Source organism: Poecile atricapillus, chromosome 2 (assembly GCF_030490865.1).
Source record: "Poecile atricapillus isolate bPoeAtr1 chromosome 2, bPoeAtr1.hap1, whole genome shotgun sequence".
Lineage (NCBI taxonomy): Eukaryota > Metazoa > Chordata > Aves > Passeriformes > Paridae > Poecile > Poecile atricapillus.
Genome location: NC_081250.1, coordinates 106554010 through 106573251, shown reverse-complemented (window position 1 = coordinate 106573251; position 19242 = coordinate 106554010). Strand labels below are relative to the sequence as shown.

The window sequence follows — 19242 nt, the reverse complement described above, 5'->3', positions numbered from 1 at the left end:
ATGAAATATTCTCAAAGCTTAAAAAGCTGAGAAGGCTATGTCTGCTTCCTTCCATCTATACAAAGGAGAAAAAGAAAATGAGAAATCTTTTCATTAGAAGTTGAAGAGTAAGAAATGTTTATCAAAATACACAGGGCAATCTAGAATTTTATCTCTGGAGTACAGCTATCAACACACATTCTATCACAAAGGCTACTGTGCTTGACTGTGTCTGACTGCCTGAAAATTACTGGTTTGATTTACACATTGTGTACACTGGAAAATGTAAGTGTTTGTCTCTATTCTTTTTTACACGGGAAAAGAATTAAGTTCTCTTGGATAGATGCCATTAGCTTCATGAAGATCTGTTCCCATTTTTGAAGCAATTTACTGTTCTTTTGGTTTTGTTTTTAAAAAGAACGTGTCAGAGACAGACCAGATGTAACCCACCAGCATGGGCTCTCACAAGCCTTCCACAAAAACCGATCCACTTTGTATGACTTTAGTCTTACAGCTCTGCCAAGCTACAGCAGAGTGAAAATGACCAGTCACAAGATTTCCATCCACCCATTCTGAATACAGTGAACAGCCTCAAGTTTATTTTTAAAAAAAAATCAAATTCTGCTGCTGTTTGGAAAAAATCGAGCAATAGAAGAGAGAAGCACTAGCATTCAGTCTGTAGCACTAGACAGAAATGAGCACTAAGAAGCTAAAGTATCATAAAAGTTTCCCAGTCACTTCCCCTTAAAAAAAAAAAACAGATCAATCTGAAATTAAGTGAGGAAAAAGAATGGATTTTGCCCCCTCCAGAAGGGATGCTTTCAGAAACAACTGCCAAATTCACTATAAAATCACTATTAGTCACTTAAACCCAACAGCTGAACCATCTGTAGCGAAGAAAAATCAACAGTTGAAAAGTAAACTGAAGGAAATGCCTTCTTACTTGATCATTTCATAGAAACATGTAATAGCCAAGGTTGGAAGTAACACTTGGAAATTGTCTGTTCCAACAATCACTGCTCAAAGCAGGGTACGCGAGAGCTGTATGCCCAGAATCGTATCCAGTCAGGTTTTGAGCACCACCAAGAACAGACTCCACAACACAGCATATTCCAGTGTTCAAGCATCCCTAGAACAAAAACGTTTCTTCTGTTTCAGGGGAAATTCCTGTACTTCAATTTGTGCTCATAGCCTCTTGCCCTGTCACTTGACACCACTGAAAAGAGCCTGGCTCCGTCCTCTTTAGAACATTCATCAGGTATTTATATATACCCTTAAGATCTCCCTGAGCCTTCTCTTCCCCAGACTAAGCACCAGCAGACAGATCCCTCCTTCTCTTCCTGTACCAGACGCCCTTAAAACTCTCTGCAACACATTTGCAGCCCTTCCCTTTACTCTCAGTAGGACCACATCCCTGTTGCTCTAGGGACAGTATTGAAGCATTTTACTATTTTTTTTTCTTGTTTCAAAGCCAAAGTCTTCAAAAGTGGCTGCAATAAGAGCACTGAAATACCTTGTTAGTGTTTTTGTCACCTTGTTTAGAAAGTCTAACTAGTTATAGTACTTGGGGTTGAGAGGTAGTATTTGTTTTTGCTTTATTTCTAATTGATTTCTAAATTGGCACTTCACACAGAAGTTACATATTTTTTGATTATATTTTTTAATGTCTGTTGAACTTCTGGGAAGGAATTGGGTGCTGTAGGATTCTTCCACTTGACCAAACACCAGGAAAAAGGGCAAAAGAGGTATAATCAGGAATCACGTGATACAGAATAGGTCATCTCACTGTAAACTTAAAACTAAACACTTCTTGACAGTAATGCAAAAGCAGCTATGCAAAACTCAGCAAAATTTCTTTATCAAAGATTAAGAAAAACATTGCACAAAGATATTTGACTCAAGTAATTTTACTGACCATAGCCTCTTGGACATAAAAAAAAACAGAACAGTGCATGCCTGTAGTTGAAATGTCTTTTCTAAAGGGACATACCTGTATCTCACAGATCCCTAAACAACATTCTGATAGATATGGCCTTTCTTCATCCATTCCCCAACACATGATTCCAGCAGCAACACCCACTTCAGCACATGCCTCACCTGACCATGCTACTCCATTCTTTCCATTATGTGAGCAAAAGGTTTTTGCAGAGCTGAGATGCAAACTGCACCAAGAAACATACCAGGCTGGAAAACAGCCAGGAGGAAAAATATTCAGCTGAACTGGTTTCCCAGCCTCATTCTTCAAGGTGCTGCACAACACTACTGCCATGAGAAACAAAGAACTGGAAGGCAGGAGTAGGCAAGTAATCCTCTTACAGAATGTCTAACCACTGCACCAGAGATCTGGAGGAAGAAGCAGATTTGAAAGCTTCTGGTCACAGTGGACTAAGAGACCTTGAACTTCCAATGCTAAAAAAAAGGGTAAAACAAGCCGCTACTACCGATCACATAATGTGATACTAAGCTCTTATTCATGGTAATAATATAAAAAAAATTAGATCAGTGATACATGTTAAGGACTTTTGGAAGAATTAAAGTTTGATTAGATACTACAGGTACACAAGGGTGGTTGGTTGACCTTGCCTGGCTGTTAGGTGTCCTCCCAATCAGTCTCTCACTCTCCCTCTTCAACAGGACAAAGAGTGAAAACAAAATGAAACAGCTTAGGTCAAGCTAAAAGTGAAATGATTCACCAATTTACCAATCACCATCACAGGCAAAAGAGATTTGACTTGGGGAAAATGTATAGCTAATTTTAAAAAAAGAGAGAATGGTGAGGAAAACAAAAACTAAAACACCTTCTCCCTACACTCAACCTTCTTCACAGAGACAACTGCATTCCTTCATTCCAAACTCCTCTATCTCCCTGCTTTTTCCCAGGGTAGATTAAACTCACAATCTTTTTGGCTGGAAAAGGCCCTTAAGACCATCCAACCTAACACCACCAAGACCACCACTAAACCACATCCCTAAGCACCGTGCCTACACGTTTTCTAAATACTTCTAAATGGTTATTCAACCACTCCTCTGGGCAGCCTGTCCCAGTGCTTGGCAACCTTTTTCATGTAGATGGAGAATGGAGGGTCGGCCCATAACAGCTCCTCATACCTTGCCCCTGCCCCATTATGGGTCCTCTCCACAAACTTTACCCCTTCAGGAAAACACCCTTTAAGCATGGGCTGCAGAGAGGATTCCTGCTCCAATGTGGCCCTCCATGGGTGGCACGGGGACAACCTGCATCACCGAGGTGTCCATATGCTGGTTAACCATCCACACACCAAAACTCAGCACTGAGGACCAGACGGTGGCACTACACATACTCAGGGGGAGGGAAGGAGATACTCTGTGCAGCGTTTCAGACTAGTTTTGTTCTATCCCAGCAGACTGAAGACTCATCAGCATTGAGATCATGTATTTCAATTTACTTTTACCAAAAAGCAAGTAAGTTTATGCACTTCAAAACCATCCATTATGTAAAATCAAAGCACAATATGTAAGAACAACCAGGAGACCACATCAAGTGTAGGCTCTGGAGCCAAACTGAAACCCTGACCCAAAAGCAAAATCTGTCACATGAACTCTTTCCCTCTTCAAAAGGAAGGGTGTTTAAAAAAGCTTGAGAAACACAAATGTTATAAAGTTCATATTATATTAGGAAAGAATGCATTCATTAAACTACTGGAATAAATAAAAGTGCCATAAAAACTTCAAAATTCAAACAGCAGCCCTATAGCTGACCAGCTGTGCACCAAAAGAGTGTTTTAGCTCTCTAAACTGAGATTAACAAAAAACCAAAAGTTCTAAATATTCTTCAAAATTTCCTAGAATCAGGCTATTTCAAAATTAAACAGGTGTTGTGACATATACACTTTAAAACCAAAACAAACCAGGTAATGAGAAGCGTACTTTCACCATGCCTAATGACTTTTAAATAGCGGCCATTTCCTTATGTACATTCATCTTTAGTAAACCACAAAATTCAATATTCTGATGTCCACTTGTCATTAATGCTTTTTACTATTTGAATTTCATATTAGTTTTCTACCTTAATGCCATGGTTATCTTCACTTTTCCCATCTCTTCCCAAATCCTCTCTGGATTACCTAGCCACCATTCCTCTGTCTACTCATTTATACATCAATTTTACAGCCTTTCACGAGTTTTTGAAACCCATGCTCACTCTTACAGCTGTGAAAGGAAATAAAAGCAGTGTTGTTCAAATTGCTATTTGAATTTGTTACAAATAGTTCTTTCGTACTGAAGATAATTAGATGGTAATCTACAGCTGTCTATTAAAGGGATTTTAACAGTAAAATCAGATGTACAAAGCGTATCCACATCACTCACCGTTAAACACAGAAGACACCAATAGTTATTTCCCTTCTCAGAACAAACAAAATCTGGTTTCCAATGGAGTCATTATTCTCTACTGAACTGTAATGAACCAAAATCCATGCATATCATGACAATACTACCATCAGGTATGGGACACTACAAACAACTTAAAAAATTTATTTGTATACACACTGAGTTAAAAAGCAGTAACAATATTTTGTTCTTCCTATTCCTTCACTCCAGACCATTTTTACACTACAGCCAGATTCCAGGTAAACTGAAAACAAAGAATTCTTAGAGATAACCAGTTAGATTCTGAAAATCTGCATGAAAACTCCAACCAATGTTCCCACAAACATAACTCTTCTACTAAATACACCATTTGGAAGTAGCCAACTGACCAACTATTATTACTATAGATGCAAAATGCCAGACTTGCTAAAGCATGTGTCCTATCTGGTAAGGGAATCACAAGATACACAGGAAGGGAGAGGAGGGAGGGAGAAGAGTGTTGGAGACATGGGGGAAGGGCAGGAAGAAAAAAGAACACGTTTATTTAAAAAAAAAACAGGCCGCCCAAATATCACTACTCAGGATAGTGTATTATCAGGAAGCTATTATTTTTTTTAATTTGTGAGGGCTCCTGTAAATATTTACAAGTAGCCACTAAAAAAATCTTGACTAAGACAACTTGCCATATATTACACTTGATGTTCTAAAAGCAAGAACAAATAAATATGCAGGGTAAATCATAGGTGCTCTGTCTTCTAAAATGTTTTACTGTATTTGACTTCATGATCAATTATGCCACTTTTCAGGTACCAAAACCTATTAATACAAGTACAGAAGGCCACTCATCTTCACAGGTAACACCTAGATTTTCAATATTACCAGAATACAGCACACAATGCTTTCCAGACTGAACTGCTGCACACTCCAGCTTGGGGATAGTTCTGTATCAGGATTTCCATTTCCCGATCCCCTCCACCACCTCCCCTTATTCAAACACAATTTGGTAAATACTTTTGGCAGGAAAAAAAATATTGTTACTTTGAACCAACTGTATAAGAAAGGAAATGAATGACAAATGAATTCTAAGCTTTATAGAAAGCAAATCTTCAAAAAGAGAAGAAACAGAAAAAGTTTCTGTAATGTTCACGACTATTATGTGAGTATAGCCAGATTTTTCTCTACAAACATGCTACTTGTCTGGCCTTTACCTCAGGTAAAACGCTGCCTTCCTTACTAAATAGAAAGCTTGGATTACAACTTTCCTTCTTCTCTTCAGTAACTCAGAAAACTACTCCTTTCTGTTTCTTTTCCACAACACTACCAAAAAAGGGGGACACTCAAAAGACTTGTGGATCCTGGCAAAAGGCTACTTCACAGAAAAAACAGATCTGCAAGTAATTGAACAACCACACTGTACTACTGATGCATCACATCTGACCACTTGTTCCACTGAGAAGCCACCTACACAGGACCTACTTAAGTTTTACTTCTATGTGAAATTTTGATTCTTTTCAAATGTTTGCTTTACCAATCCCTCTCAAGTGCCCTGTCTCCCTTAAAACAATGTAAGGCAATGTAAATATGATCACACCAAAGGACAGCTAATACAGCAAGCCTGGTAGACATAACCAAAACAATCCCAAACTTCATATCACAAGTCCCTCATGACCCAGATGACTACATCTGGAGCAAAGTATTCATAAGACATTCTTCTTACTCATGTAAATGAGTTTTCATTTTAAGAAGACCATCCGAGTATCTTATCACTAAGGCTATTCAAGTTTTCTAAGATGTTAACAGTGTCACAATGCTGGTAATAGCCTACAACCACTGAAAGACAAGAACAGTATATTTTTTAAGTCTATGAAACACAGTTCTGGCATACACATACATATGCACATACACAAACCAAACTCAACTTGCCATTTAAAAAAAATAAAAATAAAAAAAATAGAATGAACTTCAAACATTACTTCTATAACACAGTAAGTTCCTGAAGCACCTACTGAACTACTGTTCCCGGCTGCACAGGCCTCAAACTCTACACAGTAACTCTGGCTGACAGCACTACTTCTAAGAACCTATAATCAAGACTGGTTTTGAACACATAACAGAAAGAACCCCCAGCAATAACCAATTTTTATTTTTACTATTGTACTTTTATATTTATTTTCACTATAAACTTACAATCATATTGTGACTGGAAATCCATGAACCAGAGAACTTTTTTCATTTTAAACTGTAAAAGCCATGACACACACTCCACTTAGTATCATCAAACAAAAAGCCACCCCATGCTTTGTAACATTTCCTTGCTCAACATCATCAATACTACCACAAGAAATTCCTGTCACCTAATCCCACTTACATTAATGTCCCTAAAGAAGTATCAAACTATCATCCAAAGTCAGACTCCGTTACTCTAAACAATGGACAGTCACCACCATAGAGAAAAAATAAATCATTACCAAAAAGTAAAGAAGGGAAGTGATTTAGACAAGACTACAAAGTGAATCAGCAGTAAACCGAGGATTTCAGTCCATACTGACAGCATCTTAACTCTATTAACTTTACCCTTTTGTTACAACTACTTTACAGATTTTTACTCTTCCTATCTCCAGGGAATAAAGACCTGAAACGTAAATTTCCTCTAGCAAAACGCAACCCTAAGTACATCCACACAACAGTTCCATGAGGATGAGGATGATGCTCACCAGAAACCTCAGGAAGAGACACCATTTTGCTAAGCATGACAACAGCAATGTGTGTGACACAATGTACACAGCTTTATCTGAAACAGAAGTTAAAATTCTAATACAAAAATATTAACAGAAACGAAAATCAGAAGGAATAAAGCAAAAAAACAGAAATAAAAACATGACAGTTTTAAAACTGAGTATTAAGTCTGGGCTTCCAGATACAGTTAAGAGGACACCATCTGCTTGCAAATACGTCAGGCGGGGCCAGAACAATGAGCATTCGAGGCTCATATGCAACATTTATGCATACACTTCAGTTCTAAGCAGAAGCAGTCCCACTGGTTTCTACAGGACATCAAACACACGTCAAAGTTTCTAAGCATAAACATCTGCAACACAACGACAACTTGAAAGACTTCTCTTTCTTGTTTTAAAAGCCCATTGCAAAAGGATTTTCAAAAAAAATATCATCATCATGCCAACAGAGAGGAACGTACCCAGTCACTGAAATATTAAATCCATCTCAAAGGATAACCATGCAATATTTGGGGTTCTTTTCGTGTTTTTAACGTGTTTTTAATTAGTTGGAATGAATTCCATGATTCTGTTTCCTCAAATTTTTTAGCTTCAATCTACTGCTATAATTTTCCTTGCTGTAACACTACACATAGGTGGCACAAAGATGGTCTCTCCATCATGTTGTAAGTGAAAGACACATTACAAAAGAGTAAAGCTCAAGCGCCTCAACAAATCGGTGCAAACATCTCATTACTGAGGCAATCCTGACTGGCTCAAAAGCCACCTCACTATATTTCTGGTTAAACTTAACAAGATTTATATTTTTCTGTGTGAGTTTTCACTGTAAAAACAGGTGCTAAAATGAACATTTCCCTGCAGTGTTTGCAACACTAACACTGCCGCATAATGTCTGTCCAGATCAAATTCCATTGTCCAAAATGACTGGATTTAAAGCACAAATATCAAGCAGCCAAGTAATTAAAAGAATGAACCCATGCACTTTTTTCCTCCCAGTACCTTTACTATTTTACAGCAGCTTTGGCAATACAGATAAATGGCAACATGCAGATTACAGGCACAAAACCACAGTATTTCAACCACTTAGTGTAACCTTTAGTAAAAAGGTAGTACACATCTCCTCTGCAATTATCCCTATACTAGTGATTCAAGGATAACTGACACTATTTTACAAAACTGCTCTGAAATATAAATTCAAAAGGTGGGGATCGGGGTGTGAAAGCAAACCCCAACCTTGGTATATCACCCTCTTGGCTTCCACTCTCCACCTCCTCCCCAGGACAACAGGAACCTGCAGTCTGTGGCAGATCACTTTTGCTTTGTCTACCCCAATTTAGCAGCCCCGGGACAACTTCTGTCGCCGCGGCCCCGCGCTGTAGATTTGTCCCAAGTTTGCGTGTGCACACACAGACACACGGACGCGCACAGACAGACACCACGCGGGGAGGGTGCCTGACTCCCCCCCGCCCAAATCCAAGGCAAAGGCACACCTCTAAAAGGAGAAGGAAGGGCGCAATCCGCTCCCCAGGACGGGACCCCCCAGCAACCCGGGGTGCTGCCCCCGGACCCACCGCCGTGGCGGTGGAGGAGCCTCCATTCCCTCCCCGCTCACCGGTGGGCGCGCTGTCGAGGATGCGGAGGTCGTAGGCCCCGGAGCAGCGGTAGTTGGCGGCGGTGCCGTTGTCCCACACCACGACCACCTCCTCGGGGCTCTCGAAGCTGCGCACGGTGCCCACATGGCCCTCGCCGCCATCCTGCTTCCCCCACTTCCAGTCCGGGCCGCGGACCACCCGGGCCCCGACTCCTTCCACCATCACCCGGTTGTTCCGCGAGCTGCTCATCCCGGCGGTGGCGCCCTGGGGCGGATAGAGGGGGCGCGCAGCCCGCAGGCGGCGGAGGGGGACCCCGATGGGGGCGGCTACCTCGGGCGCCGGGCGGGAATCTCCGTCCGGCTCTTCTCCTCCCTCCCTCGCTCGCTCGCTCCCTTCCTTCCTTCCTTCCCTGCTCCCTACACGCCCATTCCCCGGCCCCAGCGGCGCCCCCCGCCCGCTCCCACCGCCGGCCCCGCTCCCGCCGCTACATCCGGGACTTGCGGCCGCGACGGCGGCGGCTCCAGGGAGACCGGCGGGGTCGCCCCCGCCCCGCCGCGCTGCGCATGCGCGGGCGCGGCGGCGGGCGCGTCGCTCGAGCGCCCCCTGCGGAGCCGCCGCGGGCACTGCCCCGCTCGCCCTGCCCCGGCCCGGCCCCGGGGCTGTGCCCGAGGGAAGGGCAGGGAGCCGAGAAGCGAACCGGGGTTGTTAGTCACTGCCGGCAGCACTGCCGGAGGCTTCTCCAGGTCGCCAGCCTAGGCATTCCTTCTGAAATCGCGGCGTCCTGCCGCCGAGGGCTGTGGCGCCGCCCCGGCCGGCCCTGTGAGGTGATGGTGTGGTGGCAGCGGCGGGAGCCGCTCCTCGGCCGCGCTTCTCGAACCGCCTCCTCCTCCTCCATCCACAAGTTGTTCCTATCGCCTATGCTTCAGTGTCAGAGGGATTATCAATTCAATTGTAGCGACCTACCTTAGGTAAACCATAGAATTTTTGAATGGTTTGGGCTGGAAGGGTCCTTGATGATCATATGGTTCCAACCCCCCCTGCCGCACCTTCCAGTAGACCAGGTTGCTCAAGCATCCATCCAACGCAACCTTGAACACTTCCAAGGACGGGGCATTTTATGAATCGACAGTTCTACGGTTCTAAACCTGTGTAGTGGTTTCCTCATTTTCGATTTACTTTTGTGTCCTCACATCCCATTTTCTTTTCAAACTGTGGATGTGACGCTTGCATACTACCGAGGTGAGCTTGGTGGTGCCGTACTTTTGTACCCAGGAGCGTTTTAAGTTGACGTTCAGGTCCGCCAAAGGGAGGAATCAGTACCTCCCCCTGCCCTTCCCACCTCGGAGGATCCTTCACGGGGGATGTACCTGCAAACTTTGAGCCAATACCTGCAATGCAATTCTTCATAAACTACCCTCTTTGTTAGCACTCTCAAGACACTCAAGGATTTCCATTAACTCCACACATCCTTGCTAATCTTTTATAGAATATAAACCTTCATTTCAAAAATGGTCCTCCATTACTTTTATCTTCTTTTTTTTTTTTTTTTTTTTTTTTGTCACCTTTTTAGAAGCATCTGTCCTAAAGGATAGACAAGTCTGAACCAGACAAAAGAAAACTATTTCTTAGTCAACAGGGATATGCCTGAAAAAAGGCAGCCCAGCTACCTTATGTTCTGGGTATTTTTACTGTTTCTGTGCTTTCTTCCACCTTTGTGGTTATTAATACAGATAGATGAGTCTGTGGGGTCATCTCCTGACTTCTTTTGTGTAGTTTTTTACAAAAGGCATAACTTAGCAGAATAATATGAACATGTAACCACCAGGCCACCACATTCCTCACATAATTTATTCCTTCTTAACCCCTTCTAAGGCTAAAGAATGTTACCTCGAACATGACATTTTGCCCTGACAATAGGCAATCCCAAGCAGTACCCAATTTCTGCTCCTGCAGTGGAAACCTCAAAGCCCAACAGATACCACACAGTTGCCAGGCAGTGTGGGTTTTATAGCAGATGCTTCTCCTTATACAAAAGCTACCCACAGCTTGTACTTATTACATTGGTACATGTCAGATTTTCACAGAAATTCTGGAGGTCTCTTGGTATATCGAATTATCTAGCTGGGCTCTTGTGGGAATAATTTGCCCATCTGCCTCATTCCACTTTTTCCTGCTTTGATAGTTATGGACAAGTATAAGGTTCACACATGCCTAAGGATAACCCAGAGCATGTTTTTCTATTACTCTCTGGTACAGTTAGATAAAAAAGACTTTTTTTAGTCAGGAAAGGTATGCCAGAAATAACTAATCAAGTCTGACATCAGAATTAGTTCTCCTGGTGACAATCTAAGAAGTTCATCCCGTACATTAATTTTTCCACAAAGGCTATATCCTAAATTACACACCTTAAGAGATTCTGCTGCTGCTGCAGTTCAGCAGCTATGCCTGTGGGTAGATATTATCCTGGAGCTCCTCTCCCCATAATCCTTCTGACAACTCATGCTCTATCACAATAACCTCTGCCTCTCCACCTACTCATCTGATTTTTCTATCAGATGATTTACTTGAAAAAAACAGAACCTCTAAAGATGCCTGGATCATTTCAGAGGTGTCTTGGACACACAAGAGCATAAGTAATAACTGGAACCCAGTATATATTGGACTGAATATGACTGCTCCCTCAACAGCTGACAGTGAGTTCTTTACCAGCTCAAAATACAGAGACTTGTACAACTTTATTTGTGTGGTAGAAAAGAAAGGCTGGATAGACTGATCTGATACATTCACTTGCCAATGACTACATGACTAATTTCTGTACTTTAATCTCCTGTCATTTCTACTCCTATATGGCCACAAAGTTGTGGTAGGTGCAAAATTGTTATTGGCTACATGATTCGGTTTTCCAGAATCCCAAATATTTTTATTGTATTATCTCTTTGAATCATACATTATATTATACATTCTGTGCACCTGTTTAACCAACTAGTAAGGAAAAAAGATTTTTAGCTCTTTAATCTTTTATTTGAATTAGCCTTCAAAATAAGCAGTAAATACTGTTTTCAGATGGAGATTTAACAAGTGACAGGAGGGCATAGAAAAAGGATATAGCTTTGGGGAAAGATTTTCAAGTTATGTTGGACAGTTAGCGGTCCTATCTTGATATTTTTTTGGTATCAGCCACAAGAATATTCAACAGCATTAGTGCTAGAATAATAAGCAAGAGAACCTAATTCTGAGTAAGGACTGGAAGACTATTGGAGACTCACAGAAAGGTGTAGATAAAAGAAACAGAATGTAATAGCAAAAGGAAAAAGAGAGCTTTGAGTTTTGAAAAGAAGCTGATCTAAGATTAGAAATAAAACAAGCAAAAGTATAAACAAGATAGAGATTCCATGGAAAGTTGGATCCAATTAACATATTTTGACAAGAAAAGTGACAGATACCACATTTTGAGATATGTGTCAACATTTTCTTTAGAAACTGGGAAACTAGCCACAGTAACACCTTCAGGAAAGAACTCATATTAATTTTTCAGCTGAAAAAACCCTGTTAGCTTAAGGCCTTTTGTGAGGCAGAAGGAATTAGCTCCTTGGATGTCTGGTTGTACACAGAATAAATGCATGCAGATTTTCAGTTGTCTCTAACAAGTCTCTGGTCCCTCAATAGGACTGTTGTCTTCTCCTGATGTATGCTGAGACCTTCTCATATCTCCTGAACTTGCATTTGCCCCTAATTGCACAGAACAGCCATTCTACAGAAGAGAAGGGAAGAGAAGGGAAGAGAAGGGAAGAGGATTGAGCCCTGAGGAGCACTGCTGGTGACCAGTAACCAGCCAGATGTGAGCCCATTCACCACAACCCCATGAGTCCTGTCCTTCAGCCAATTCTTCACCAGCATTATGAACCGGCTCATCCCATGTTTGGATAACTTGTCCAAAAGGATGATGTGAGGGAAAATACCAAAAGCCTTGCTTTCCTACAGAAAACTGTGTTCACTGTCCTCCCTTCAGCCATTAGATGTATGACTGTATCATAAAAAGATACCAGATTGATAAAACAGGACTATCCTTTGTGAATCCACGTGCTCACACTCCAGGTAATTTAATCTATCAGTCCTCAGATTGTGGGGGAAATTGCCATCTAAACCCTCACTACTGGAGTTATCAGACAATTTATTTCTTTCCTTTTCAGGTCTTCAATCTAAAAATTATACTGACAACCCCCCTCAAACCTAGGACCAGTAGAGGAATGGGACTGTGGGGTTTTTTCCACTACTAAGACTGGCAGAGCAGTAATGCCTTCAATTGCTGCATCAGGAGCAAGCAAGGCTCATCTGCAAAAGGCTTATTTACGGTGTTGCTGGCCCTGTGAGACAGTGCTTGCTTTGAACACCTCAGGTAGTCCTGACAGAGCAGTTGAATCACAGCCTGGAAGAAGGGAATCCACAGTGCTTTAGGCAAACTAACACTAATTGCAAAGACTCATTCATATTCATCCAGTGCAGGAGTCTGGATGCACAAAATGAGCTAGTGAACAAGTTTTCTTCTGGCTACCCAAAATTATGTATATTGCTGAATCAATCCCCCAGCTGATGATTATGGTCTTCCTCACCACCTCCTGCCATATTGGAGCAATCCAGTCAGGGGCCAAGAGAGAAGACCTCTGGTCTGTGCATACCCTGTAGACTCATTGGTTTCATTGGAAAACAAACACTTTTATAAGAGTGACTTTTTCTAAGAGCAGCTGCCACCCTTCTGAAGGGTAGGGCAACTCTCAAGACAACTCTGATAGAGTCACAGGAAACAGGACTTTGGAGAACATTCAGCCCATGCTCCGGTCCATCAAAGAAAAGAAAGCTTCCAGAAAGCTACTTGTCTAAACTCTGCCTGGTTGCCTTTCAGATCTGCAAAATGTCATGCTCCAGCAGGAAATTCTAATGGAAGTATTTGCCTGGATTGAAGAGAGGCTTTGATGGAGGCTTCTCTGGACTGTCTTGTTTGATTAAAGCTGAACTTGTAGTGTAGTGTCTGGAACACATAATGGAAACAGACCACAGAAAGGGAATGGCACTATCTGGAACACAGAAAAGGGACTGTGCATTTTCCAGGAAAGAATTCTATATTAAATACTTGTTTTTATACATTTCAGAAGAAAAAGAATCTCAACTTCTTGGAAAGATAATTTTTAACTTCTGGAGTGATGAGGTTTTGTTTACTGTCTTGCACAAACCTGATTTCTTAGAACTTGTCATATGAAGGTTACACATAAATAGCTGTCTATGATTTCAGAAAGAACATCTAATTTGGATATAATGAGAAGATTGTAGTTTTCTTTTTAAATCACAGAGGTAGATCCTATTAATTTATACTGATCTGAGGCAAAAAGTACTGCTTCCTTAGTTCAAGACTGTTTTAGAGCAGGCACAGTTTTTTAGTCCTCCTCTTAAAAACTGAAAGAGTTGTAGACTTTAATTTTCTCCAAAATTAGTTTTCTCAAAAAGGGATTTTGTACCACAGTTCTTTCCTGTGGACAAAAGTACTGGGAAAAGAAATTGGGAAAAAGGAAGCAACTGTCTTGCTTTTAACAAAATAGGCCTATTCTTCTCTGTAACTCAAGTAACTGAGGAAGACAGAAATATTGGCAAATGAGATAAAAGTCTTACTGAAAAAAAAAAGCCTCAAACATGGTGGTTTTTGTTGTTGTTTTGTTTGTTTGTTATTGTTTTGGAGGGTTTTTTTTGTTTGGTTTGGTTTTTTTTGTTGTTGTTGTTTTGTTGGGCTTTTTTGGTTTGGTTTGGTTTGGTTTAGTTTGGTTTTGGTTTTGGTTTTGTGGGTTTTTTTAAATGAAAACTATGTAATTCCACTCCACAGAAACTTCTGGTCTGATGAGCACACCACTTCTTTAGGTGAAAATGAACATAAAGTATATTTTCTAGAACCCGAAGTAGCAGTTAGGAACTTCAGGGCACATCCTGTTTATCCGTGGTTTAGTGTTAAAAACAACCCTAATTCCGCAGCCTCTGCTGCCATCGCGTGGCTGTGAACCATCTCTCATGAATGCTAAAACTGACCCGTGTTCTTAACTTGTCACACTCTATTTCCTCCACTTTATTTACCAGATTCATTACCCCAGCACAACCCAATTTTCTTCCTCAATTTTCAGAAATGTCATGAATAATTGGCATTTGTTTTTTCCCTAGTTTCTGCAGATTAAAGTATTTTTAAGGTCAGATGGTGAGCAAGTTGTCATGCACCAGAGCAAATTGCTTTTGTGGGCTTGGTTTTCACTATACTAGTGGCATAATCTATGAAACTGTTAATTAGAACAGATGTATTAACCCACAATGTCCATAACACTGGACTTTTTTCTAAGGAGTTTTATCTCCTTTTCTAGAAAAGAAAAACAGCTGAGCAGAGAACAGAATAAAAATACATTATTTCATTTTCCTGCTGTGAAACAGAAGCACTCCTATGAAGATCTGCTAAAAAATAATTTTATTTTTTTTTCTGTATGTAGCTAAAAACCTCAGTATGTTGAAAATAAGTGTTTTAGGATAATAATAATGAGCATCCAGGAATCTTCTTTCTTGGTTAAGGTTTGAAGTTTTACTGTGCTGAACTCTTTTGAGTGGTGAGAAAACAAGAAACCTGTGAAGTTAATCCTAAAGTTTTAAATATTCAAAGATAAAATAACTAAAAATTATGTAGCAATCTAGGGCATACACACTACAATACTGATGTTTGCATATCTATAAAAATTCTCCTACTTAGCACACCTTAGAGGATTCAAAAATGTATACTTACCTGATATTTCCAAGGGTTTAGACAAATACTGTTGTTTAATTCATAGATGATTTTTAAATTAGGTGATGCATTGCAAGTAGGGATTAATTTCTTCCTGGTATTAAATTTCCTGATTGCAAAGATTGTAAAGAAAGTACTTACTTGAAATTCTAAGATGTAATCAGAACCAGCTAAGTCATATTTTTAGACTGATAGGAAAATAAACTATATCGCCACGAGTCGTCAAGATATTTTAAGAATATTCCTACTTTAGGTGAATGATAATTTTTTTTGCAATCAATGGGGCCAATCATGTGCATACAGTGTCCTGTGTCAAGTACAGTGTCTTGTATTACAAAGGCATTCAATATTCACTAAGTAATGCCTGAAAGATGGCTTCAGTACCAAAAGACACCTCTGTTTAATTTTAACAATCCTCCAAAAGAGTAACAAGCATTGAGCTACTCCGTTTTCTATGTTTTGTCATAAGAAAATTGTTCCAATCATAACATTATGTAATCCTAAATTCTAACAAGTAATATTTGCAGTACACTCTGACAGACTTATTGAAATCTGTATTTATCAAAAACATGGCTTGAGTTTTTTTTTTTATTAAAAAATCTGGTGCTTAACATGACAAAACACTTTGCATAAAGTAAACATTTAAAAGATACATTTCATTTAAATTTGTATATAATTCTTATAAATAATTTTCACTCTTAGCATACTAAAGAAAATCTAAGAAATTGCCTGAAGGAAGAAGATTCATTGAGTTTATTTCTGACTCCACTGAATTCAGCTGAGGCAATACTGCTGATGTACATAGAAAAAGAGTTTACCAATTGTATACAGCAGTTATTTCATTGGGGAGGGAGGTGTTAACATTATTATAAAGCATTCTAAGGTATTTTTGTGTGAAATACAACTATTTATTCTTTTATTCTTTTTGATGTGATTATGAAAGAATTAAAACAGGCAAATAAAACTGAGAATGCTTTACTGCAATAAATCTTCCTTGAAGACAGGAAGAAATTTAATGTGGATTCAACATCCAGCTCTACTATACTCTTTCAAAAATTCTCCAAGTTCTGTAGCAGCTTATGTTAATATCTTTAATGAAAAAAAAAAAAGGATAAGACAAATGTCTTCAATATAGTTGCTCACTTTCAAATTATTTTATACTGTACTGTTTCATATTCACAGTTTTCAGCATGCCCTGGATCTCTGATTTCTGAAAAACACAATTTTAAATTAATTCACAATTCTGAGAATTACACTCAGCTATATATATATATCACAGAATTCTATCCTTCATTTTAACTCTTCTGTGAATATTTTAAGTGACTCAAAACAAAGTTTTCACTATTACTTAAATACTAAATTTTATTGATGAGTCAAATGGTTCTGATCCTCCATTAACCATGATTTTCTATTTAGCAGTTTGCCAGCTGTAGTCAAAGGCAGGGAATTGATTTCATGTAGATCAGATCCTGCAAGAGTCATCCCGAGGGAGACAAATATTGAACAGTCTTCCTGTTGCAGCAGCCGTTGAAGGTATCTTCAGTCACCCAGAGAATAAAACAATACCTGCTATGCATGCTGATTGAAATACATTTACTTGAAGAAAACATAGTTAAGGGAAGAAGTTAAATTATCATAGAATCATAGAATGGTCTGGGTTGGAAGGGACCGTAAATATCATTTAGTTCCAAGCCCCCTGCCATATGCTGGAACACCTTCCGCTAGACCAGCTTGCTCAAAGCCTCATCCACCATGGCCTTGAACACCTCCAGAGACTGGACATCCACAACTTCTCTGAAATCTCTCAATCTACTCTCATCCAGTTTAAAGCCATTCCCCCTTGTCCTACCACTACAAGCCCTTGTAAAAAGTCCCTCTCCAGCTATCTTGCAGCCCTCCTTTAAGTACTCAAAGGCTGCTTTAAGTTTCCCCAGGGCCTTGTCTTCTGCAGGATGAACAACTCTTGCTCTCTCAGTCTGTCTTCAAAGGAGAGGTGCTCCACCCCTTTGATTATTTTTGTGGCCCTCCAACAGGTCCACATCTTTCCTGTGCTGAGGACTCCAGAGCTGGGTTCTCAAAAGGACAAAGCAGAGGGGGAGAATCACCTTCACTGCCAGCTACATTCCTTTTGATGCTGTCCAGGATGCTGCTGGCCTTCTGGGCTGCAAGCAATTGCCAGGCCATGTTTGTAGGAGTCTGGAATACAGAGTGTGTGCCCTTGTTTCTGATACTTAGTTATAAGATCTAGAAAAACACTGAATTTCATATAATATGAAATTCATGAGCATGTTTTCATGGTGATACATGAAAACAAATGTTAAAGGTAGATGAAAAAAGCTAAAAGTGTAAGTGTGTAGATTAGAAAGTTTTTTCAAATCACTGGGTGAAAAAGTTAGTTTAGAGAACAGGAGACAAGATGGAGGATTTAGGGTGTTGTCCCTTGTCCCTTCTTCTTTCTTCTTCATGTTCTTCTCCTAGAGGTTTTTGGGTAATAGTGAGTGATTGGATAGAAAATGCCACAGTGCATCACAGAGGTGATGGGTCATTGAGTCATTAAGAAAAATAATATACGTGCCTATTGTTAATTGAGTAAAAATAGGTATAAAGATAAAAGAACTGCATAGTTCGGGGCCATTTTGTGCATCAGACACGAAGTGTGCCACAAGGCCTTGTTGTATCATCAGAAGAAAGAAATGTACCAAATTGCAAAGATTAACCTTGTGCAACCAGCCTGGAGAGACCTGTTAAATTTTGTGATCACCTGTTAATAAACACGAGAAACAAGATTCTAACGAGCTCAGGAGTTTTCTTCAAATCAGAAGAACTGAGATAAGCAGGGCTCCCCACGAGGGAGGATCCCAAAAGAATTCAGTCCAAAGGAGGCTGAGAAATCCAAGAATAAAAAGAAAAATACAGAAGAGATGCAGCAGAAACAAAGAAACAAAAAAAGGACTTTTTAGAGAAAAGTTACAATGTTGAGTTTCTCATCCACCAATATATGTCCCAAATAATTCCTTTTGAATCCTTTGTTCCTTCCAATTTTACCACCAGGAAGGGCTGAGAAATACTTCTTGAGGGAGTGAAGAACCATGGAAGAAAAAGATATGGATGCAGGGGAATATGAAGATGATAGTAAGAGCAGCAAAGCTTAAGAAAGGGACAACAGAAGCAGCCATTCCTAATGACACAATTATTGATTTTTTCATGAGCACCAAGACTACAAACACAAATACAGCCTGGCTTTTTCCATCTGAAATTTGAAAAGCCTCCAACACAGAGCATTTTCACTGACTTCATTCATATTTTAAGAAACGACAAATAAATAATAAACATGAGGAAGTCTTGAGAAATGCTGAATTGAATTTTTCAAGTGCACTTTTTTTCTCCCGTTCCCTTACTGATAATAAATATCACCAACACTGGATACTTTTTCCCCTGTGTTAATGGAAAACTTTTCAGATGTTTTATGCATGGACTTCACACTTTCTAAGTATCCCAAGATAGTTTATGCTGACACAAAGGTATTTTTCCCACTTTGTTAGATGAATACTAAAGTTAAACAAACATTTAAAGAATATAATCAAACAGAACCTTGAATTTAAACCTCTGAGGTTAAAAGTCAAAACTTTGCCCCTCGTCAGAGGTGCTGCTCATTGAAATCCATTCCAAGAGTGGGCCTACAGAGAACTGCAGTGGGACCAGCTTGCAACTGTCCATTGGAAAGTTCATAAGAACATAATGATTCTGTCCCAAACCTCAAATGATCATGGAACCATCTCCATACACA

At 40.0% G+C, this 19242-nt stretch overlaps 1 protein-coding gene across 3 annotated transcripts in view; it reads right to left on the bottom strand.

The window, feature by feature from the left end:
* MIB1 (MIB E3 ubiquitin protein ligase 1) overlaps nucleotides 1–9186 on the bottom strand; it is a 77752-nt gene extending 68566 nt beyond the window's left edge. For 2 of the 3 annotated variants that reach the window (XM_058830395.1, XM_058830396.1), the window contains exon 1: nucleotides 8674–9186. In XM_058830395.1, the coding sequence (XP_058686378.1) occupies nucleotides 8674–8902 (229 nt within the window). In that variant the 5' untranslated portion in view covers nucleotides 8903–9186. The remainder of the gene's footprint in view (nucleotides 1–8673) is intronic. The other variant, XM_058830394.1, reaches the window with a different exon arrangement.
* Nucleotides 9187–19242: the final 10056 nt, after the last annotated feature.